We start from the raw sequence: 25,437 nt of genomic DNA, 5'->3' as shown, positions 1-25,437 counted from the left end.
TTAATTTATCAACCAGGGCTATTCAGTTGTGTGTAACTGGAATGGGTCTCTTTGGAAACACGACACTAGTTCAGTTTGGTTTTAGGAGTACACCAGGTTAATCTGTATAGAGCGTTGTGGTGTTGTGGTGTTGGTGTTGATGGATATGTGGATATGGTAAATGTATGATAATTGCATCATTATTATTTTGTTTAACCCTGTTCCCCAATTGTGTCAAGCCAAAACGTAAAGCCCTTGATTGTAAGTGTAGTGTTAGAGATTTTTTTCCACAAAAGTTAAAGTTGCAATATAAAAACATGACAATAGTCCAACCACTGACTTAACCAAGGTCAAAATCAATTGTATGTTCATGTTGAATCAAACAATAAGACACATTTTTGCAGTAAAATAAATATCTGATGAAAAATCATTAAAGTTTAATTCTAAAATGTTGAGATAGGGTAAGGCACCACACTGTTTAAACACACATGCTTAAGATAGTACGTTCTGTCTATACTGCATTGCCACGCAGATGTGTTCCTTTAGACGGACAAAACCACTAAGACTTTGAATAAAAGAAAAGTTTGATTGAGCATATATGCAATAACAATATTATTTCTAGAACATGCTACTTCTATCACCATATGGACAATAATCAACAAGGTGTTGAAAGCATGTCACATTGTTTTGGCTCTTTTGAGTGGTGGTGTGAACAATGTTGACAATCATATTACTGTAAAAACAGATACATTCATAAATGCAACATTTAAATTAATGAATATAGGCTACCTGTTTTCCATATTGAAATGTAAAAACATGTCGATCATCTGGTTTGATCTGTTTGGAGGTGTCAGGTGAGTTTAGGAAGTCACACACCATTTATCACATGCATTTCCAGTAAAACACACACACACACACACACGCGCACACACACACACACACACACACGCACGCACGCATGCACACATGCTCGCACGCATGCATACACATTCACTCACACACACACACTTAAACTATTTTTGTGTACATAATTTGGTGCATGTTGATTTAAAAAAACATTCTATACATCAAAATTGATTGCTTATTGCCCACCTTGTAACAGATTAAGTGATCATCTGGTAAAAAATATGGGGATGGGTTCAGATTTGTTAGGAGGCCAGTAGCTTGTCACAGTCCTCAGAATTGTCAACAAAACAGAATACCTTCTACACGAAAATGTCAGAGCACATTTGCAAAATGCATATAGCAATTTGTAGGTACACCAGCTCATGGCATAGTGGTTTATTGATATCTTGTAGAAAATATTGACTTGTCTGACATGCCTGTTGACTCCTCTATTGTGATCATTAATTGCATCCATTAATTAAAATACTCCAGCAGTGGAAAGCTCAGTATTCTTGAGAAAATATAGCTTTTCATTTGAGTGGAGAACAGATCGCACATGTGCCCTGTCTTGTGTTGCACTGGATTGCACGCAAAAAGTGGAAGATGAGAGCTGGTGATGAAATGATGGTGTAACTATTTCTAATGTGCCATACAGCACTCCCAGTAAGCTGCACAGATACAATTCTACAACTCACACCATAGGCTGACATGTTGAGACTCACCATGCTGCTGTAATATCAATTTACAGTCTATTTAATTGGCTTGTTGAACTGAGCATTTATTTGTACAACCACTGACAGGTTCCACCAAGACAGCCAGTTATTGTGCCAGAATTCTTTTGTTGATAAACACAACACAGGTTTATTGAAATGTGGGAATTGGGATTAATTTAATTATTTATTGTGAATAACCCTTCACCAAGCCTGCCAGCAATCAGGATGTTGAGAAGAGCCATGTCCCATGGCAACAGATAGGCTAAGGATTTTAAGAATCAGGCAGTGTTCACTATTACTATAGCAACAGGACGATGTGATTGCGGGGGTGGGGCACACCTCCAGATGTGAGGCGGTGTCACTTGGGCATTAATGAGACCTCCGAATTATTAGTCCGTTCATGGATGCGGGGACCCAATGGACCAATAACACGGATGACCCATCAATATGTGTAATCTATGTGACCAGGTATAATGACACTGGCTGACCACTAATGCAAACGTTGCCCTTGATCCTGACCGTTTTAGTAGCCCGAGAATTAGATGTATAGGCTAAAGCTGCTCAAAGAGCAATTGCCACTATTGCTGATAACACTGCAATAACACATTAATAATGCAACAAAGCGTAAAATGTACTGCCGTCGGCCACTATAGTAAGCATATGTGTAAGCTGTTATTTCCACTATCAACAGAAATTTCAATTGGTAAATGGCCGATATGATGTTTGAGGGCGACATGTCGTAACAAATAGAAAAACTACAAAGTTTGAAAGTTACAACCCCTCTGAATCTGATGCAAGACTATTGCAACAATAGTTGCATCGCCCAGAGCGAAAACTGTGTCCTTCCACGCGCGCGTATTGAGTAGTCCTTAACTGTAAAAGGAGACGTTTTTTTAGACATCTCGTTTGTAAGTACAGCCGTCACGCTATCAGAAAACACATCGGCGCCAGTACAACTCGGCCAGATGCTAGCGACACTTCAGCATTAAATGGAGTTGTATCGCCAAGATAGTCATTACACATGGGCACGGGGATTATGAGCGGCGGGAACAGCTCTAGTGGCCCATTAGTAGTATAGCCTACAACTGTATTCCGTTATCTGCGGAGGGATACTGTGTCGTGTGACACGGCTGGTCGCTGATGAAGAATCCCAGCAGCGGTTTCAACTTTCAGAACTCCTTGATACATTGAAGAGCTGCAAACTCATCGGACTCATCAGGATCTGACAAAATTATGTTTGAGATCATCTGAAGTCGACGTTATATCCGCGTTGCTGTTCTTTAATATTCTCCACGAAGTCAGAATACCAAGCAAAGTCAGAAAAATGGAGTAAGTGTCAAGTTATTTTTAAGTTTCCATTTAATCTGCTTGTAGCCTACTAAAACTTTCCTCTGCATGGTTTGTAACAGTATCTCTTTGTGTGGGAGTTAAGTACAGCCTATTGTTTCAAGTAGGCTATGTTTTACTGGCATGAGAATATTGATTTAGTAAACAACTGCTATTACTGTCCCTTGGACAAACCCTACAAGTTATAGCCTATTCGAAACTGCATTTCTTGTTGTCATATTCATTGTTGGTATGGTCTTTTTTTTGCTTTAATCAGTGGATTGTCAGTGAAATCTATAACTTCACACAATAAATTATAAATGCACAGTGACAACAACAGTTGTTGTTCTTAAAGTTGATAATCAGTATAGCAGGAGTATGAAAAAGTATTTTATGATATATTTTATGTGTCTCTGTTAAGTGTGTGTGCAAATTACTATAATTTGAATGACAGAGGTTTGTTCCCATAATCCTGCTTTCTCTTGGTGACCCCACATGCAAAAATGTATGAGAACTTTCAGGCATTGACTGAACAGGCAAAAGTTCCAGGAAAGCAGTTTCACTGCCTCACCACTGTGAGTGGGTGTGGAAACGGATGGGTGGGGAGCAGAAGGGAGGAAGGGGGGCGGGGCGCACATGCACAAAATTTTATGACCATGAATGTCAAACTGACCATTTGTCTGTGGCTCTTTATATCCCTCAGGTCTCACGTTTCACCACTGTCCTCCATGATGCCCGCCTTCGTCTCCAACGCAGCTCATCACATGAACCAGAAGAAGTCATTCTCGAGAAAATTTCCGAATTTCCTTCGTTTGCTTGGTCGGGTTCATCACTCCCCCTCCCCAACGGGCTAACGATAGCCAATCACAGGAGGAGAGAGGGGAGGAGCCACTGCGGAAACGACAAATAATTGGTAAGTCTGTACTAGACTATTTCTATTTTTCCAGTGTCCGTGTCGGAGCCGCACTGCAGCACACATGTAAATGGCGTACAGTGAGTAAGGCTAACGTTAAATCTGTTTTGTATGCTGGCATGTGTTTTACCGTATTGCTCTGGATTGTTGCCGTGACCTAGTTCTTCGCAGCCGATATATATTTTTGTCTACGTAATTTCTAAAAAAAATTCTAGTTATCGTAGAGAATTTAATATTGAATTTTAAATATTTTTTTTTTTATGATAAATTGTAATATTTCTTTTTCATTTAATGGTGTGGATTTTTGAGGCGTGGTACCATGTTATGATGCAATTTTGACAAAGATGTCGTTACACTGCAGCGCTTAAGGCTTTGCATAATAATAAAACCGCTTTAGGGGAAATAGAACAGTATGTGGCCAATATTTCTATTTCTATTATGCAATTTTCGAGCGAATTTTAGGTCAGATGAAGTCGAAGACATGCGAAAACAATTCTGATGTGTGCTTTACCTATCCTTTTCCGCAGGTGAATATTCCACAGACTGGATGACCGAAAAAGAAGAATTATGCTCATTTTCCCCTTCGTCTGAATCGTCTACCGGCTCCTCACTACCTGCCTCTCCCCCAGAACATGACGTTCAGGTGCCCTCTGATTTGCACATCATGACGTCACTCTTGCAAGAGGAACTTTCTCAGTTTGAGGATTATTTCCTCTCAGACTTCAGCCCGGCCAAAGTGGAGAAATGGCAAAAGAGCCACAAAGGTGTACAAGGAATGGATTCAACCTTGTGCTACGAATTTCCATATGCTTCCCACAGCCCAAGCCAATCAGAAACAAACCCGCTGCTAGTTAGCCTGGGGGAACTCGATCAAGTGGGCTTCTGTGGAGGTCCAATGGGAAGACCCAAAATGTTGCGACCCACGGCATTCAACAATGTTCCCCCACACTACAGCGGCCGAAGGGTCGCGCCCAATGCATTCAGGGAAGGCATGGACTCACAGAAGCAGACATGGACTTTACAGAAAGAAACGTGGACTTCCAAAGAGAGCTACTCAGGTTTCGATAGCATGGTGCTTGACCACAGCTCTGTGGACAGAACTTTCGTGAAGAACGCAGGAGGTGTTAAGAAGGTCAAAGAATGTGCCATATTGTTGAAGGAAGAAGAAAACTATTGTTTCCGGGGCGATGTTTTTTGTAGCGTCGAGATGGCCCCGGGCTATTGCGTGAGTGGACCCTTGAATGGCCACTCAAAGAAGGACAGCCATCTGATGCATGGGATGAAGAACGTTGGTTGGCAGGACAGGATGGATATTCCGTTTTTGCAGTGCAACGGTAATGGGAGGAACCTGGAGTTCTCGGAGCCAGAGGCCGCTGAGGAGTACTTCTACCAGCACGGCGTCGGCGCAGCAGAACCCTGCCCGGGCTTCATGGACCCCCTGGACGCCTCGGTGAAAGGGGTGGTCTCGGAGCCCCAGCTGCAGAACCACCGGCCCTACCACGAATGCCTTGGAGAGGGTTTCGAATGTGTCTTAGGAGGGGACAGCGTGGTGTCGGCCATGCACAGGCCAGTGCAGAGACCAAAGGACAAGCTCTGTGCACTGAAAGGCGACCTGAAACCTGTCCCCATGGAGGGCCCACCTGGAGAGCGAAAGCAGAAGAAACGAGACCAGAACAAAACTGCTGCTCACAGGTAACTCAAGTTCAATATGTTAAATGTTAGATATTTTACAATCGAAAATATTTTGAATGTATATGTTATTGATATATTATGATTAGTGTCAGTAGAGTGTTTAGTCGGCTTAGTAAAAGAGTTTTGGTATTTGTGTTTATTATATATTTAAATACAGTATATACTTCATATAATGCTTCCATTTTGTCTTCTGTTTAGATGCAATAGTTGTTATGTAAACTTGAAAAACCATATGATGGTTCAAAATGGCAGGTATCGTCAGCGTAAGAGGGCGGAGCTGGACACTCTGGAGGCGGAGCTTCAGGGACTAGAGGGGCAGAACCGGGCGCTCCGCGACAAGGCGGAGTCGGTAGAGCGAGAGATTCAGTATGTCAAAGATCTTCTCATCGAGGTCTACAAGGCGCGCAGCCAGCGCATTAAAGATGATATCAGTGCCTAAAGCCTCCATGAGCCAGCAATGTAATCAGTGGGACTGTGGAAAACGAAGTGAGACTTGCATGACTTTTTTTTTTAATTGATGTAGTCACATTGCTTAAAAAAAACAAAACAAACAAAAAAAAATAAATGTAGCTGTGCATTACTCATGATCTTCTCAACACATGAAATTTATCTTGATGATCTGATATTATGTGCACTGTGACTTGTTTTTCATTGTTTTGCATTTTCACATGCATTCACTCTTCAGTTTATCTTATTGGAAACAGGAAGTAAAGGAAATCAGTTGGAATGAGTGAGGCTAATTTTACGAGGTCATGCCTCAGAGAAGCTCATTGGACAATGCAGGGGTGCTTTAGTAAAGAGATGATGTCATCATGGAAAACTGTGCCAAAATATTACAAACAATTATTTTTACTACTACAGATATTTTGACATGTTTTGCCTATTTGCAAATGCAAGGATTAAATCCTCAGAGTAATGTCACTTACTCAGGTATTGAATGCATGGATAAAACTAGACGAGCATGGTAGGACCGGACTTGTATGTCTGCTTTGATTTCACAGCATGTACCATGGTTGCAGCGGAGTATTTCATGTTCTGCTAGTTGACACACTTTTTTGTACTCTGGTATTTTTGTTATTTACTTTAATTAATACACACCATTATATGCCCACCATTTGATTTGCATTGTCAGTAGTGTGGGTGTCGTAGTTTAATGTATGATATTGCTTTTCCTCTTGTTTCAGTTCAGCTGTTAAAATATACTGGACAATCATGTTTGATCTTAATGCACTGTTTCAAAATTGAATCGAAATAATCTATAGAATCTGTTCACAATGTAAAAGCCGAATAAAGAGGTTGATTTTTATGGTACTTCAGCAAGCCTGGCTTTTGTCATTTTAAACAGAAGTTTATTTCTGTTCATTTAGCCTTAAGCCAATTTGTTCTTCACAACCTTAATTTTCTCTCTTAATTTATTTAGGTGTGTTTCACTCTAACTTTCTTCACAAGCAAGCCACCTTTAAAATGTTAAGAATTTCTACCTTAATTGCTGGTACTTAGACAACTTCGAACAAGGTAGAAATTATCAGCAATCTACAGTGTCTTTATATCAGTGACCTGTTACAACCAGCCTGTCCTGTTTATGCAGCTCCCTCCCCGTGCACTTATGCAGTTCCCTCCCTGTGCACAACTGCCACTAGAGATGTCAATATTTACAAAGTGCGATTGATAGAGGGCGCTGTTTATTTCAGCTGGAGTCTGTATCCACAACTGTCATTAGAAGCCCTTCCATTGCACTATGTAGGGTGCTCCAGTGCAATGATGAATAACTATCATTATTATATAAGGTCAACTGTAAAATATTGTGCTCAAAATAAAGGTTCTCAGTCTGTTCCAGAAATTACAATAGTAATTTACGAGGTGTGAAGGAAATTGTGGAAATTGAGCGCACAGACGTGAAAACTTTAGATTCACACGATTGCTAGACAAAATTAACATTTGCTGTTCTTAATGTGTCCTCTCAGGGCGACAGAATAAGACAATACATTGAAAAAGCTGCATGGAGTAAAGATTTTAGTAGTTTGTGTTTTAAACAAGAATTGAAAACCTTCCATTATGTTCCTCCTCCTAACTTTTTATATTTTACAAACAAACAAAAAAAGCATCTGTAAACATAGCACAAGACACTTCTTTATGCCATGTTTTATCCATGACAATGTGTACATATAAAGTACATTGGTAAGGTGGTTTGTGAAGTACCTCAATGGACCAGAGGGTGGAGCCTGGAAAGATCCTACAAAGAAGCTACAAGTTATGAACTGCAGGAGAGATGCCTCACAGGTTTGCACATGTGAGCAAACCCAAGAATTTTAATTATGGCCCTACAGCTTATGGCAAGAACATGCAGTTCAACTTCAGTGATTCACAAACAGTATTGTCAACATGTCGACCTACATGAAAAGAAAAACACTTGTGTGTGTGTTTTTTGCTAAAACCACTCTCACCTTAAGTCCATCATTAATGTCAACTGTTCACTCTAAACATTTGCTTGTCACACAATTTTCTAGACATGTCTTTCCAACACCATAACCCCACACCAAAAATCTGCAAAAACCATACATTAATTCTCAGTGTTTGACACTGCAGTTTTCAGTATCCTAAAACATCATCTGCAAAACACCACACACGATTTTGTAACTATCACACAAAATTCTAACAGGAGGTAACTTGATTTCATTTTTCAAACACAATTCAAAATGCCACCCTTTTTCACCCTCTCTGTCTCCTCAAATGTGTAAACACTCATACTTTACTGAACACCATTCAATCATTGCCTAGGCCGACGAATAGATACAGTATACAGTACTATCTATAGATATACTCTCTATAGGCTATAGGCATAGACCATTTCTATCTGTTCCTAGAGGATTTCAGGTTGAAATGTTCAGAGCCAATGCATACACTTTGAAATGAAAATGAGTCGGACTTCAGCGTAATGTAACTCAACGTAAATCAACTTTATGTAAAACCTTTTTTTTTTTTTTTACTGTATTTTTGTGTTCCCCAAGTTACCATTCGATCAATCATTTTTTTTCTGTGCCTCCTAGTAGTCTAGTCAGTAATTTCTTTCTTTGGAAATACAGCCATTTCGGTCAAAAATCCATGTACATCTGGGGTCACTGTATATTGCTTTGTTTTTTCCCTTGCTGACTGTAAAATACTGTATTCACAACAGCAATTATTTGAAGAAGAAAAAACACACTATTTTTGGCTTGAATATTGCTTGCATTTTTACTGTGTATTTCAACTTCTCTCTATGGATGACTTTCACTCTTGTATGGAAATACACAGTTGTGCTCAGTTTGTGCACAGTTTATGAACCCATAATAAAGTTGACTAAAAAGAGGAACAACAAGGATTAAATGTTAATGCCTTAATTTAATAAATGAGGAGAAAACCCGAAACCAATTTTCTTTGGGAATAAATAATTGTAAATAAATAAATGTTCTTTCTTAAAACACGGGGCATAGGTATACACACCCCTATGTTAAATTCCCATAGAGGTAGGCAGATTTTTTTTTTTTTAAAGCCAGCTATTTAATGGATCCAGGCATATAGCCCCACATCATCACACCATACCTAGAGATTGGCATGGGGTACTTTCCATAAGATAATTTCTCAATGCAATTAGGCTATTAGGCTAACTGAAATAAAACCATGTCAATATCAATGGCGAGATCAATTTCCGAAAGATGCTTTTATTTCTCTTTTTGGTCAACTTTAGCAACAGTCTGTAGGCTACATGATCCAAAATGTCACATTATGACAAGTGTGATAATGTGAGGCGAATGTTTTGCTTTAAAGATCTGTCTATGACATTTTTAATGTTGTGTGTAATTGTGTTGGAGATTCGAGGCATTCTGCATTTTCTGTGATCAATTTTGGGTTTTGAATGTAGAGTTTTGAAAAATAGACAGAGATTTGAAAATGTGTCTAACAGTAATTACAGTTTTTCACAATTGTTAAAAACAGTTTTTGAAAATGTCCACCTTTTTCTAAAACTGTAAACACAAACTCCAAATCGCAAACTACATTCACAAAATCTCTGAAAACCTCAACACATCACCTCAAAACAGTTGCGCCATGTGCTCAAAACCAAACATTGTCTTCAGATCATCTCACTAAGCATGCAGTCAAAATGAAATGAAAACAGTAACTACTGTCATTATAAACTACATAAAAAATATGTGCCCAGTGCTCAGGGCTCATATAGTCATTATTTCAATACAGCAAATGCATTTTGGATCTAAAAAGCATGAGAAAACAAAACAAAGCAAAAACGTAACTCTGTGGATTTAACATTTACTATAAATCCAGGATGGGTATGGCTATTGGGCAGACACCAGGTCAATTAAACATAAAGTATTGTGAATGGTGGTTTGTGATGCAGATGAGAGAAAACGGTGGAAAGTTTAAAAAAAAATTTTTAGCAATTGTGGAAAACTGTATACAAGGAGAGACAGGAATTTCAGTAATGTCTACAGCCTACAATGTACTGTACTCTGAACGCCGCACTGATGGTTTCTGTCCATTAATGATATATGGACCTGCTCTGTTCAGCAACTTGTTTACTCTCTGAACTACCGTATCTTATATTGATTGTGTCACATCATTTGTGTGATCAATTTTGCGTACAGTGTATTTTTTTTAAAATTACAGTTTTTCACAGTTGCTAAAACACAAAACCCCATTCTCTGAATCAAATTATCAAATGCCTGAACACATTGAATGACTCTCTTTTTTGACAAAACCATAGACTACTTTCACCCAAGTGCATTTTACCAAACTCATTAACGCTTTTTGCACAACTCTAACACATTATCCATTGTGATGTATGTGTAATAATACTGATAACCAAACAAGGCAGAAAGTGCACATAATTAAAGCACAGTTGTCCCCATTTGAACACTACCACTCAAAATTGACAACACGTGTCTAGTGATGTGACAACCAATATACTGTAAGTCAGTTCAGTTGAAACAGGCTGGTTTGATGTTCATATCAACAATGGACAGAAAACAGAGATGCAGGGGACAAGAAGAGGGGGGCAGGTAGGAGGAAGAGGATGAAGAGGAAGACAAAGAGTCCCAAGAGTTACAATACTGTAAACGATGAAATTCGGGCAACAATCATTGTCCATGTTCTGGTTCATGGAATGTCAATGAGAAAAGCAGGACTTTGTGTCTAACCCAACAGCAGTTTCTCTAGGCTATGGCTTCAATAATCCAAAATTTCAGGCTACAGAACAGGAATAGTGTAAATGTTCATTATCATACAGTAAAGTATTCCCTGAAAGTCACTGTTATACTTACGCTCTCCCAGAGTTGCGCTCAAAGGGTAGTAAGAGCTGAGATATCAGTATGTCCAAGTACGTGTAAATTCAGACACAGTAGTATTAAAGTAGCCTATTGCATACTTACTATCAGAGTCTGTGGCTTCACAGTAAAAATAATATTCTGTGCAGAATCGGCCTGTCTTTCTGTTCACTTACAAAACGATCAATTTATTTCTTCATAGAGAATATAGATAATATATACAGTATAAAGGGCTGTAGCCTTGAGGAAATATATGAACATCGGCAATACCTATAGCCTACTGAACAAAAATATTTTTGCGCAACATGTTGCATTTCGCTCCCAATTTTCAGTAAAAGATCTAGGACCTCCATGAACAGAACAGGTTTATTTGTTCACAGAGGTGGTAAAAGTGTGCCTTATCTTTAGGTTCAGTTCATAGGCAACTGATCTAGAGGATGAGCCTGCTGTCAGCATGCCAATAGCATACTCCTCCCAAACTTGTGACATCAGTTTTAATCAGCCACCTTTGATATGTCACATTTGTCAGATGAATGGACTGTTTTGGTGAAGACTCACTAACACAGACTTAATGGGACACAGACAAAGGGTCTTGTTTGAAAAAATTGAAACCTCCAAAAAGAGCATACAGTAGTGTCTATGCCACCCAAAGGCTGATGTGCCATCACAGCAAGGGCATTGACAGTGGGGTGAGAGACACAGTGTCCTGCTTTCTGACAATGGCAACTACTTGCTACAGGAGGCTATAATTAAGCCTGAACTATTTAAGAAGAAGTTATGAAACAAGTTTTTGAAGCAGATAGGGAGTGATAGAGTTACGAGGTAATTGATGGCTTTGGGAACTGGTACTGGGTGTGGTACTGTGAACTCAGAAATAGAAAATGTAAAAAAAAGAAGAAAATAATATTCACAGACTTACTATGATTTACGATATTTTTACGATTTACTATCACTTTGGTAAATGTGTTTGTGTCAATGGGAAGGTCAGTGTGTGAACAGAACTTTACGGTTTATTGAGACAAAACACATAACTACCGTAAATTCCCGACTATTAGCCGCGGCTTATACATTGATTTAGCTAAATGTCTTCAGCTATGAGGTTAATACAGGGGGGCAGTTAATATGGAGTTAATATGGTTTTGTTTCTTTTAACTTGCATAAAACATTGTCCTGCGGCTTATACACAATGCGGCTTATATGCGGGAAATTACTGTATATCTTAATAGCTCCAGCTGAACGTGAACTGCAGTCTTGAGTTGATCTCATCCCTCAAGACACTAATGACAAAAGAATGAAGATTTAGATAAGGGTGGTGAGTGAAACTGGTATCAAAGTGGTTTTTTTTGTTGTTTTGCTTTGTTTTTCTCATGGTAAAAAATGATGAATCGTCATCTGACTCATTCTCTTCTGATATATCATGATTAGTCACAGAGACTACTACCGCGCTATCGTTTGCTCACTCTCAAAAGTAGGCGACTGTAAAAACACTGCTGAGGCCGGCGTTTAGCTTTCAAGATTCTGGAGGAATCTTACGGAGCCGGTTTTCTGTCAGACAACCATTTGCGTGCAAACAGCTGTGGGGATCAACAAATCTTTGATCTCTTGGGACACGGAGAAGCCGTGGGTTCTTTCTGTGCGTGAGAAGGAGAGGGGTTGGTGGTGCCCCGAGGGCCACAATCATCACCTGTCACGGTACCATGAGAATTATTGCCCACACATAACGTGTGTGGTAATCACAAAGACGACCAGAATGCATTCCTCTTTTACTGATCTCGTTTAGCGCTTCATAAGATCATTTCAACACTGTCTGGATTAAATGTGGATTAAAACAAACCGTTGACATTCTCTGACACTTTGATGGCTGAATACTTGAATGAATGAGAGCGTGTAGCGCTTATGTTTCTTTGCCTGTGTTGGTGTATTAGAAGAATGATCACCTCAGTTGAAATTATTCTTTCATGCATTTTATTGTAATATTTTTTTTTTTTTTAACATGCATAACATAATGAAAGTTTTTGATGAAGGTAGGAGCAAAATATATAAGTGAAGAGTGCTGACAGCAAGCATGAGGTCGAGGCACCACAGGGCAGGTTGTGAAATCCAACCTGAGCGGAGAGAGTCCCTCCTGCCCCGACTCAGTCCCACAGGCCTTTGTGCTCTGCACAATTCACCAGAATCCCCCTCCCAGTCCTTCGCTTTCAACAAACAAGTTATCTCGTGCACTCTCGCAATACGCACATAAAAGGGCGCATAGGTTACTATTCTCAATAATGGATCAGGTGCACATTCACACCTAGTGTGTACTATTGGCCACAGCCATTAGAATAGTTAGACCAGGAGAGACACTCACAAAAATATCACATATCAGTACCACGCCCAAGACATTATGTATACATTATCAAAAATAATCATAAACATGTCACAAATTATTGCATAAAAAAGGAGATGCGATACAACCCATTCTTTGGGAAAAAAAAATGTATGTAACTTTTTGGCACGTGCCAAAAAGTTACATACTTTTAATGTTGTACATAAGATTATATCCCTGACACAATAATGTGAAAAAATAAAATCCATTTAAACTTAAACTAAACCCAACTCAACTTAAAGTGTTTAAAATTAAACACCTCACAGTCTTATTCATTGGATATGAAACCGAACACCTCTTTTCCCTCCACTATTTTCTTCCATATTAAGTGTGATGGGAAGTACACTTTCATCCCCTCTACTACTCAGTTGTCAAATATGTACAGTACATATATGTATACATTTTCTATAATCCCCACCACCTACTACACAAAACAAAATGTACTTAAACAACATTGCAAATGCATTACATGCACATTATAAGAAATAAAGTAAAATAGTCTGTACTAATACAGTCATTATCATCATAATAATAATAATCATAATATCAAAATGTGACCTATGACATGCAAAATTAACGATTATTAATAAACATAGCTTTAAAAACACAATTACATTACACAACATTTTATACCTTACAACTCAACTACACGTTTTCTCTTTTTCCCCTATCTGACTCTGATGACACAAATAATATTTTGTACTGGGAATTCAACGTTAGTGAGATCGCTTGTAAGTCAATAAAGATAACTCCATACTGAAATGGAACACATGCAAGTACAAAATGCTATCTTAAACATAATTCAATAAACAAAGACAGGAATAAATCAGCTCAGGAGGTATAAAATTATGGAACTGATGGGTATTAAGCTATCCAAGTCAGAAAACAAATGAACTAAAACAAGAGGCAACATTTAAATAACGGTAACCTGTTTTAGGTTATATTTTTATTTGTATTGCCATATAAGTTATGAGTGTCCTTGAACTCTCTGTTCTGCATGTAACCACAAAAAATGACCTGCATTTGAAGTTCTCATCGCCAAACTTGCTTATGCAAGTTATGCAAGAGTACAACCACTAAAACCAAACTAATTCAGGTTCATCATCATACCAGAGTTGAGTGGTTAAAATCTCGAGGTAAGGAGCTTAGCGTATTACCGTGAGCACTAGTGAGCACTGCAGTTTTTCTTTTTGAAAAACTAAAAAGCCAGAGGGGAAATTTTACTCATTCCCCCACCAGCTGCCCAAAGTTAATGCTGCCGTGCTAAATCCCTGCTATTTAAGTGATTGTAAATTGTGCTCTCCAGACAGTCAGATAGGTATTCAGAGAGGTGAAACAATGCACATAACATGCATAACTTATAAATCACTAAGATTTAGAACTTGCCTCACGAAACCTTCAAACCAAACAAACTGAAGTTAGAAATAAATCACAACTATTTTTTTTAGATTTTCTGAATTGATTATCACTCAGTTCTTCAAAAAATTAAACAAGCTTTCTTACAGAGGTCCTCCACCAAATTCAAATATAAATAACGCCATTAAAGGTGTAGTCTGCAATTCTGACGAGCATACAAATCATATCACATATCCTTTCTATGCTCGCGAAGCGACGTGCTAATTGGCTAAAATAGTTTATAGCTTGGTCCATGTCACTTTTACAGAGCAAGGACGGCATGTAGTCACTAGTCACTTCTCTGGGCATAGACAAAATTAATAACTAGAAGACTGTGATGAGAAATGTTCTCAATTTGACAAAAAGTCATGCCCTGACGAAGATTAAAAGTTGAAACATGCAGCTGTGTCACAAATATCTAATAAAGAAGTGCCTCAATTTTGACAGAAGTGCCTTAATTCTTTTCTTTTTTTCCCATTGATGACCTACTGTAGGCCATTTTAATGAGCACTCAAAGTTTTACTGTGGCAAAAATTAGTGACCTAGGGAATCGTTTCCTTTTCTTTCTCTTAGACGAAAAGTATATTGGGATTGGAATTGTAGACTGCACCATTAATGGTTTACAAAGTCATAATAAAATACAATGTAACATGTAAAAAAACATAAGCATGCCACGCTGCACTCCCTCACATTACCTCACTACCTGAATAAAGGCGGTGACACGGGGGGAGGCGCGGGATACACAACTTTATAAACATAGACAGATCACACAGTATACTCGACCTGTGTGTCTTCATGTACCACAGAAATGTAACAAACAGAAAAAGTTTCCATAGAAACCAGCTAATGAGCAGCCTCAGTGATAATCGCAGAATTCTGCAAATACCCTCTGGCTGCATAATACATAACTTTGACCCTTAAGCCCAGATGAAGTCCAGAAGAAGATACTCCTCTCTCTCTCTCTATCTCTAAAAAACAAAACTAAACAACTGGCCTTCCAACTACTGTTGGCTTTTCTTCTTCTTCTTCTTCTGAACTCTCTTCTGAGACAGGTTCAAGCTTGTACTCACTCAGAAACATGTACCGTCAGTTAACAAGACTGCATTCTTTCTGCAGATGCTCACACATACACACACACATACACACATGTGAAGTTCATAAGAACTAAAAGGTGTGTGATGGCGGGCAGGCCACAGCTAGGTCATGCAGATCTCCTGTAAGAAGAGAAACACACAAAATTCAACTAGGTGTGGTGCAGGGACCACTGAGCACTGCTTTTCTATAGGGCAGGACACTCCAACAGGTAGCTCACAAGCTACCTGTAGCTCCCCACCTGTTTCTGAGGAGCTCTCCAAAAAGGTTCAAGGAGCCAATGTTCACAAAGATCTCAAGAGGTAAAATGCTTTAGGGCACGTGGCACTAGAAAAACAAGTAAACGCAGTGCAGCTCAAAAGTCTCAGGCCACCATTACAATGATGGCCTGTGTGTCTTGTTTTTATTACTGTGTACACATTTCCTGTATTTTACCAGTTGTACTCTAATAGAAAGTGTGAGAAATAAGGCTCCTTCTAATATTGCTGCAAAACCTGAGAAGACTTTGGCACAGTACTACGAGGCGTGGCAATTCAATAATGAACCTATCAAGAATAATAAATGTTATACAAACGTAACTTCATGCGTTTGCTATGTTGACACTTCATAACCACACATCGGATGTTTAATATATATGCCGATTTAGTTCCAAAATCAACAGACAGTTGAATTCTGTTTCCATGTATCAATCAACAAATGAAAAGCAGAAAGGTGAAAGCGTGCCAAAAGTGAAATTTGAGGTGAGGTGTGTGAATTCCGAGGAAGCCTTTGAAGTTCACAGTCATGCTTGCAGGACAGACAGACCTACCACGTTCTCTCTAATTGGGAGGACAGCTACATACAGTGCATGCTGACGGCCAAGCTACACCAGGTGTGCAGCAGAAGTGTTCAGCTCACGGAGCGTTTGCCTGAACACTCCGAGTGCGTGCTCAGTGCAGCCGGCTCATGATACATGAGGGACTCCACGCTAGAGTGGCACTGGAGGCTATGATGCTATATCAGTGACAGCAGGAATGAACAGACTTGTTCTCTCTGTCTTTCAACGGCAGTGGAAATCTCTCGTACAAGTCACGGCTTTTTCTCACATTAAACCATCAATCAGACCTCTTGCACAGGAAGTTTGTTGACTCACATTTTTTTTTTCAGAAACTGACTCATTTCTTTACATCTTCAATTGTTCAACTGTTTCTTTCTTACAAAGGTCTTGCAACATTTTCCGGAATCACAAATCTGCCCTGATACTTAGATATAAATCTGATAATGATTAAATATCTGATATGACACGCTTAGCCAGTTTCCTGTCCAGGGATTGCGTCTATAGTCATGAGTAAATTCTTCTGTCACTGGAGATTTCCACCTATGCTTTCAGTCTAAGGCTAGAACTCCATGAAGGTAACGTTAGGAGGAACCAGGCCTTCGTCACAGGAATCGTGCCAGACTCCGAGCTACAGTAAACCACACTAAATGCTGCTGAAACACAAGCTGATCTTACATAATGAAGTGATAACTACACTGAATGTGCAATGTAGGCTATTGTGTGTGTGTGTGTGTGTGTGTGTGTGTGTGTATGTGGTTTTACTGTATGTCATTTTTTTTCCCTTTTAGAGTTTCAGTTTATTATTTATAATTATTAATTATTTACTATTTTCATGAGTTCTTTTGCTGAACTCTCTTTTCCACAGAGTAAAAGTTGGTAAACACTTTCACGTTTCCTTGCACGCTATGTACAGTACAATGACAATAAAGTCAAACTCTACTCTACTCTAGAACTCACCTCCATATCGCTCAGACACAGACCCATAACCAGACTGAATGCTAAAGACGTATAGTATATTCTATAGACTCACCACATTGCGAGACACAGACCCATAACCAGACTCAATGCTAAAGACGTACAGTACAGTATATTCTATGGACTCACCACGTTGTGCACGTTGCTCTCCATCTGCAGGAGACACTCGAGCGTCTCCATCATCTGCTCCTTGCGCAGGGCGCTGAGGCGGGCCTGGTCTTGCGGGAGCCTGCCAACGCTGCCCTCCTGCACCGTGCCACTGAGGGCCACCACCGCGCTCTGCAGGATGCTCAGCCCTGCACCACAACAGCAGACGGACACACCAGAGGTCAGAGGTCATTAGTGAACACACACACACACACACACACACACAGAGAGCGTGCTTCAAGAGACACCATTTACAGCCTATATGCTGTGGATAAACTAAATGATTGGGTCAAGTACATACTACTACAAACACTTAATTACTACTACTACTAATATCATTGCTCGCACTATATTACTATACTTCTACTACTAATACCATCACTGCTATTACTATTATCACTACTACTACAAGTACTACTACTACAACTACTATTACCACTACTATTACCACAACTATTACCACAACTATTACAGTACTTCTGCTACTGCCATTACTATGCTACCATTACTACTACTTCTACGACTATTTCCACTTTTACCACTATTACTACTACTACCACTACTATTACTATTAGACCTACTACTACTACTAAGACTATTACTACTACTACTACTACTACTACTACTACTACTACTACTACTACTATACCACTACTATATGCAGGTTGGTGCCTTGCACGGCAGCCTCTGCCATTGGTGTGTGAGTGTGTGAGTAAATGGGTAAATGTGAGGCATAGCACACGGTTATTTGATCTCCATACCACGCTGAAGAAGGGTGACTTGCCCGAAACGTCCCCGGGGTGATTATCAAAGTTTCGAAAATAACAGTGAGTGCTATCCTTTAGTTCCTTTCTAACATTGTTTTTGATGCTCTGGAGGATTTAGCAACCAGTTGTGAATAAATCAAGGTGTTGAGCATTTAAGCCTTTTTTTTTTCTTTTTTTATGAATGTGAGGCATTGTAAATCATGAGTGGGAAAGCGCTACAGTATATGAAGGCAGTCCACTTACGATTTACCATCTGCTACTACTTATACTCCTATTACTAAGACTCTATAAGACTACAGACTATACTGAACACAGTCTGAGCAGAGAATTCCTTAAAAAGGAAGTAATATGCATCTTATCATAACAGTTGCACAAGCAAGCCAGAACCTCAATAACACAGGGTGTGTCAACCAGCAAATGAGAGATGTAATGAGAGATGTAGCATACTGTTACATACCATTCATATCTTTAACCTCCAAATCCACATGCACTCCATCTCTCATTGCATACTTAATCACCTGTTGAGAAAATTATACAATGTGTCAGTTGGGTGCAAAGGAAGTCACATGGACTGAAGCATGACTTCACAGTTCTGGCATTGGAGAATGTACTCACTGAGCACAGGCTAAAACAAAACAAACAACAATAACAAAAAAAACACACACACACTAATACTCTTCACCTCAGGAGAATGGAGTTGTGTACCTTTGTAAGATGGGAAACCACAGACCATTTGATAGAGGTGTTAAAGGGATATAGGAGGGTTTCGTACCTCTAGCACCCTGACATAGCCGTTTTCTGCACTGAGATGGAGGCACGTTTTTCCACCCTGGTCCCTCTCGTTGATGTTAGCACCCAAACTGATCAGGTCAGCCACCATCACATGCTGGTTTTTCTCTGCAGCCATATGGAGAGCAGTCTATGGGGAAAGAACAACACAACACCATTAGAGGAATGAGTCAATGTTGTCCTTTTACATGCCATACAGTTTGCCTGGTTTTTTCTCTACTTATTCCTTGTTTTACCTTCCCCTCCTGATCCTTGGCGTTCAGTTGCATCAGGTCCGCCATTCTTTTGGCAATAATGTACACAGGTGCCCGCTTGCCCTCTTCAACCAATCGATGAAGCAACCTGGGGAAGTGAAGATAAGTGCACAACCATATTTTTTTGTTATAATAATAATGAATTAATCATAACAATTAATAATAATGAACTACTGATATGATGTCATATCATGATAAAGCAACACACACTTCTAGAAAAAAAACCTCCTAGATATGTGGGATATTAGATAACATTACATTTAGCAGACACATTTAGCTGATGTCTTGCGACAGACTGTCAGATTATGCTGGCTAACCAGACTGCTCCTAGGCCAAGTAGTATTCATGAGTATAATTGGTCTCCTGTGGTCCTGCCTTTCACTCTAAATGGGGTCAGTAAATTATGTGCATACATGTATTCATGTGCATGTCTTTGTTCTAAGGTACTGTAAGCAACATTTTTAAAGACAAGTGAGTGAGTGAGTATGAAAGAGGGTGTCAGGGAGGAACAAACAAACACACACACACACACACACACACACACACACACACACAAACATGCAGGTCAGCTACATATTACCCTCAAACAATAATAAGCCAAGTGACACACACCATCCATAGCTCTAGCACTGTTGCAATACAGCAGAATGAACCCTTGAAGCCCAAACACCAGCTGTTGCTCCATAAAACTGATGGCTATGATTTATTGGCCCACTTACAATTTTCCATTTCTGTCAGGTACCAGCAGCTCCCTGTTAGAGAACCGTTTCAGAAGGTTCCCCTCCCTCTCCAGTTGGTTCCAGAAGAAGAAGTCATTGGACCACTCCTTCTGCTGATAGGAACCCTGTTGAGAAAAATTGTGCAACCCCTGACTTGTCGCCGACCCCTCAGCGTAGTCCAGACCAAAGTCACAGGCGGATTCTGGGCTGGATTGACAGGAGTCATGATACGAGGGGAACTGGTAGTCCCCTGAGCTGGGGGAATCAGGGACATACTGCTGTGGACTTGCTCGGAAGTCTTCAGAATCATCACTACTGTAGTCACTGAAGCTGTCAGCAAGGACGGAATAGCTCTTCCGATATTCTGCACATGGGAAGGAGAAGAAGCTGTCAGGAGAGGAGGGAGCGGGAGGAGAGGGAGGCTCTGGAGATGGGACCATCTCCGTTTTCTGGCTGAGCTCACAAAAGTATGTCTGGGGGAAGAACTCTTCAGGCAGCGGATTGTGCTCGGGCCTGTTGGCCGAGGCAAGCAATTTATTGGGCTGGTGTGTGGATGTGCTCTTTTTGAGGTCCTCCTCCAACACCTCCACTATGATGGACAATTCCTCCTGAGCCACCGAGTTACGTTTTTTCTAGAAGTAAAAAAAGCAGAGAACATATATACCCAATCTTATCCAAAGATAGTTTGAAAATGAGCTCACAACTTTTGGTGGCATCATCGTTTTTTTTATTCACCTGACTGTTTCTTCGATCTGCTGAAGACTTGACTCGTTTTTTGTCTCCTGAGTAGGAACAAAAAGTGACATCACACTGTGTCCTCAAAGCAAAATACATTTCAAATTAGTTTATCAATCGTTTTAGTCATATTTACCTTTTGATGCTTTCCCAGACATTCTCTACAATAAAAGAATACAAATTATTTCAGAGAGATGTGCAGATTATAGCCTACTACAACAACACAGCCAAGATTAACATTATGAAAAAAATGACAGATCTCTAGAATGACAACATGGGCTACCTGGATATCCTTGGGATCCATTCCCTTCGCTATGCGTATGTTTCTTAACAAGTCCCTGACAGGCATGCGTACTCTGACTCCAAGATAACTTTCCTCAGTTTTACACCTGGAGCGTTTGGAACCTGTGTAAAGAAAGGTAGGTTCACTAATCGCTGGCAGAACTGTCAACCTCATGTCTCACTTTCCAAACGATTCACCAAATTGTACTGCAATAAAAGTAGAATAAGTTTACCATTTAATGGCGGAACTGAGAGTCGGGCACTCTCACCGTTACGGACCTCCAATGATGAGGCTGTCGAACGCATGATTTGAGCGTAGCAGGTGGACTCAATGGTTCTAGTTATTCCCAGGTAGAAGTAAAACGATGTGTTGGCAACAAAAGTATCTTCCTTCGATACGGCGTTTGGGTTTTAACCTACAGGTCAAGCATAATTCCTTTATGGTGAGTTTAAATTTAAAATTAGCCTATAGTTTGGTTGTTTCACATGCGCATCTCCAGGTAAGCGCCAACAACACGTATAGGTGTCTATCTTCAAATGAACGACAAGTGACGTTGAGAAAGATGAAAACTGTCCTAGATCCGGTTGGGGGCGTGTACTAGCCAATACCTCTTCAGTTATGCAAAACCTTTTTTTCTTTCTCACGTTTATCATGCAGTGTTAGGTTTCAGCTTCACAGTTCCCCCTCTAGAGGTGAAAATCTCGAGTAAACAATAGCACGTGTCGTAGCCTATGAACACATACTTTCAGACATTTCAGGGGGGTATTTCACAAAACCAAGATAGGGGATTTAGACAGGCTTACTGGGTTATCCTGGATGAACATAGCCTTGACTTGGTTTCACAGAAGAGATCACATATAAGTTACCATGGGAATTTATACTTGGAAGCTAGCCTGCTCCCGACCAGGCTAACAGCCAAGCTAAGTTAATTCTAATGGTAATTACATTATCTGATTGGTTCTGCTAGCTGTCATTCAAATCAGACCTCCATGCGATTTTTTCAAAGAGCTGTATTCCATTTATTATTTGCTACTTGCATTTACTCGCAAAACACAGCAGAATGTCTGCCTAATAGCCTACCATATGGATGTTATTTAAATTATGGTGGCCAATTAATAACATACTCGTTGTTTGCTTATTTTTTGACGGACGTTTGATGAATAGCCTAGTAGTTTATTGGAAGTGGAGGGGACATTTTTCAAAGGTGTTTTCAACTAATTCGACAAATTAAGATATATATAGTCATACTGTGTGCATCTTTGCGGTGGCAAAGCGCTTTCTTAATGACGTTGCGTGCCGAGACAAGGAAGCTCTCACACGTGGGTGCATACGTACATTTGCATTCACTTGGTCTGCCACACCTACTCCCGCTATGTAACAGAAATAATCATGATTCCCATCCAAAAAAGTACAACTTTACCTCGTTGTTAGTCTATATCAAAAGCGGTTGTTCACTTTGTGTGCAAGACGCTATTTTTCGCGTCTTTTTTATTCCAACCGTGAGTTATTTGGGGGAGAAACGAGAACGCGCACACATACCGAATAACTTACACCTGGCAACAATTTCGCCTTTGCCCATACAAGGAGATCCGGGTGTTAATTGAAGCTAACTACCTATGTCAAGTTGCATTGTAAGTAGCTCTGGGGTAGCATAGATCAGAGGGTGCCGTCTTCACGTACGAATTGATTACAGTATTCATTTCAAGGCAGGGGACAAAAGTGTGTAGAGCTAAACGTCTGCATTTCGGATTTCTTCGTGTCCGTGTAACAGGTGCGAAAATTCAAGACCCCTCTTTGCGCAGTGGGAATCGTAACAATTTTCTACTTTGTCAGTTCAAACCTGATTCACACAAAGGCATAGACTTGAAAGCTGTGCAATTAGCCCTTTTCACGTGATGTCAGACGAAGCGTTGCTGGGTGTCCTCCGGCATGTCCAGCCGCCCAATACTACAGAAGAAGAAGAAGAAGTATTCATGGGTTTCATCAGGTCCCTTTCCACAGGTGTATACAATCAAGCACCTCGATTATCAATGCAGACTGCATGGTGCTTGATTGTATACACCTGTGGAAAGGGACCTGATGAAACCCATGAATACTTCTTCTTCTTCTTCTTCTTCTTCTTCTGTAGTATTGGGCGGCTGGACATGCCGGAGGACACCCAGCAACACTTCGTCTGACATCACCGTGAAAAGGGCTATTTGGTCCAAAAAGTTGTGATATATTCATGGATTTCACCAGGTCCCTTTCCACAGGTGTATAAAGTCAAGCACCTTGATTATCAATGCAGACTGCACGATGCTTGATTAATACACCTGTGGAAAGGGACCTGATGAAACTCATGAATAGGCTACAGGCCTACATGTTTAGCCTACTCCATGAAAGGGTCATTCAAACGTCCTTTTTTCTGTTCACTGATACTTTGCAGATGTTACACTTTGAAATACACCTAATCGTTGCTATTTCTTTGTATTTCTATAGTAAAACAATATGTTAATTGAACAATGACATGTTTTGGAGCCATTAACGTTTGTGACAGTAATTCTTTTTTGATCGATTTTTATGGGATTCTAAGCACCATAAAATCTCAACTCAACAATGTTTACAGATTGAGGGCCAAATTCTGAGGTGAAAAAAACATGGTTTTGAAATAGTTTGCAATAATGCATGTGTAGTGCTTTCCCTATGTGCTATTTCTGATATATCAAGGTCAAGGTCAAGGTCAAGGTTAAATTTATTGCCATATAGTGAAGATACACAATAGGAATGTTTTACAGCCAATTCACGTATGAATATGGTTGACAGCAACAGACATACAATAGACATAGACATGACAATAATGACAATAGAAGCTGAGGTATTAATGTTGAAAGTGCTGATGATATGCAGGCAGAGAGCAGTTAAGTAAAGTGCAGTGGACAACAGTAAAGGTGCAAAACAGTGCGTCAGTGCATTCAGTCCTAGAGAGAGTTCGAACTGTGATTGAAAAGCCTGGCAGGGCAGGGAAGAAGCTCAGGCGATGCCTGGACTTCACTGCTCTCGGGAGCCGTAGCCTTCTCCCAGAGGGGAGCATTTGGAAGAGGGCGGAGCCTGGATGTAAAGGGTCCTCCATGATCTTTTTTGCCCTCTTCAATAGACCTCTGAAGTTCGCCTACAAAAAAGCCACCATCTTTGCCCAAATAAGGAGATCCGGTATCTTGAGATTTTTTCTATGGGAAAATAACATGGGGATTTTCAATCATCGCACCTGTTTAACTCTCGCGGGGATGATGACATTGGAAATGCAGACGTTTTTCACTACACAGTTTTGTCCACTGCCGTCTAGTGGATACTGTGATCTTCGGTAGGTGAAGACGGCACACTTTGATCTTTGCTACCCCAGAGCTAACTTACCATGCAACTTGCCATAGGCAGTTAGCTTCAGTTAACTCCCGGATTTCCTTATATGGGCAAAGATGGCAGCTGTGGATCCTTTTTGTAGGCGAACTTCAGAGGTCTATGCCCTGGGGCCTCATTTATAAAGACTGCTACGCACAAAAAAGTTGCGTGAACGGGGCTGAAATGTGCGTACGCACCTTTCACCATCAACGTCGGGATTTATAAAGAAAATCTATGCGTGAAAAGATGCGCAATTCTACGCATCCTTTGGACCGTCCGTAAAGCTTACGCAAAGTTTTTCACGCATGAAAATAAGTGACATCTAATGGTGACATCACAAAATAAAGCTCAGAGGACATTAAAAAGTATCTCAACACTTCAATATTTCATTATGTTACTACCTTCGTGATCACTATCATTCATTCATATCACAGGCTATGAGGTTTGTAGCCAAGACAGCCAACAAATAGGCCCAAGTTAACACTAAACTGCAAACGTTTTCACGTTTTCAGTAAGTCACGTTTGGTAATATTGATATTGATGTTCCTTAATAATAGTAATATAGCCTAAATGCCTCTCCCGACAGTGCGAGGCTACTTGCGCTGCTAGTCTAGACTAGAAAAGTACTCCGAGAGCGCCGATATCTTGCCAACAAACAGCCAAGTATAACAAACCGAAAACATAACCTCCTTGGCCGAGGTAACAGTTCATGTTCATAGTGTCCCTAACGCGAAATTCATTCGAATGAATGCAAATTGGTTTCTGTTGACTTCGGCTGACATTGACACCAACGGATGTGTACGGAGATATTGCTTTCGTGAACCAAATATAAGCGCCTATCCACCTCTTTCCTTAACCCGGAAATATGTATCGTTGCGATGGTTACGATACTGTTTTC

The 25,437-nt window shown here is 40.1% G+C and overlaps 2 protein-coding genes across 3 annotated transcripts; one reads left to right on the top strand and one right to left on the bottom strand.

The window, feature by feature from the left end:
* The first annotated feature begins 3,406 nt into the window (after positions 1-3,406).
* On the top strand, positions 3,407-6,819 carry atf5b (activating transcription factor 5b). Its single transcript, XM_062521948.1, has 4 exons — positions 3,407-3,478; positions 3,672-3,816; positions 4,344-5,508; positions 5,761-6,819. The coding sequence occupies exons 1-4, from the start codon at positions 3,407-3,409 to the stop codon at positions 5,945-5,947; spliced, it is 1,569 nt and encodes a 522-aa protein (XP_062377932.1). The 3' UTR covers positions 5,948-6,819.
* A 5,961-nt stretch (positions 6,820-12,780) lies between these two features.
* Positions 12,781-21,683, bottom strand: zgc:113279 (uncharacterized protein LOC553749 homolog). 2 transcript variants are annotated; one of them, XM_062521773.1, is made up of 10 exons: positions 21,397-21,683; positions 21,165-21,286; positions 21,018-21,042; positions 20,882-20,928; positions 20,147-20,778; positions 19,410-19,515; positions 19,157-19,303; positions 18,842-18,902; positions 17,600-17,766; positions 12,781-15,800 (listed from the first exon to the last, which is right to left on the bottom strand). In XM_062521773.1, exons 1-10 carry the CDS (start codon positions 21,467-21,469, stop codon positions 15,783-15,785), a joined length of 1,398 nt encoding a protein of 465 aa, XP_062377757.1. In that variant the 5' UTR covers positions 21,470-21,683; the 3' UTR covers positions 12,781-15,782. The 2 variants fall into 2 exon arrangements, with proteins under 2 accessions (XP_062377757.1, XP_062377758.1); XM_062521774.1 differs by having other exon boundaries at positions 21,433-21,683.
* Between the last annotated feature and the right edge of the window lie 3,754 nt (positions 21,684-25,437).

Source organism: Sardina pilchardus, chromosome 19, assembly GCF_963854185.1.
Source record: "Sardina pilchardus chromosome 19, fSarPil1.1, whole genome shotgun sequence".
Classification (NCBI taxonomy): Eukaryota; Metazoa; Chordata; class Actinopteri; order Clupeiformes; family Clupeidae; genus Sardina; species Sardina pilchardus.
The sequence above is the reverse complement of the archived record's forward strand: the minus strand, read 5'-3'. Positions and strand labels throughout refer to the sequence as shown.

Coding starts and splice junctions, on each gene's coding strand:
- atf5b (XM_062521948.1), top strand. CDS start 3,407: ATGTATGAGAACTTTCAGGCATTGACTGAACAGGCAAAAGTTCCAGGA. Junction 3,479..3,671: donor AGTTTCACTGCCTCACCACT/GTGAGTGGGTGT, acceptor CTCATCACATGA/ACCAGAAGAAGTCATTCTCG. Junction 5,509..5,760: donor AACAAAACTGCTGCTCACAG/GTAACTCAAGTT, acceptor TCAAAATGGCAG/GTATCGTCAGCGTAAGAGGG.
- zgc:113279 (XM_062521773.1), bottom strand. CDS start 21,469: ATGCGTTCGACAGCCTCATCATTGGAGGTCCGTAACGGTGAGAGTGCC. Junction 19,304..19,409: donor CCAAGGATCAGGAGGGGAAG/GTAAAACAAGGA, acceptor CTTTCCCCATAG/ACTGCTCTCCATATGGCTGC. Junction 17,767..18,841: donor GGAGGTTAAAGATATGAATG/GTATGTAACAGT, acceptor GTTGTGGTGCAG/GGCTGAGCATCCTGCAGAGC.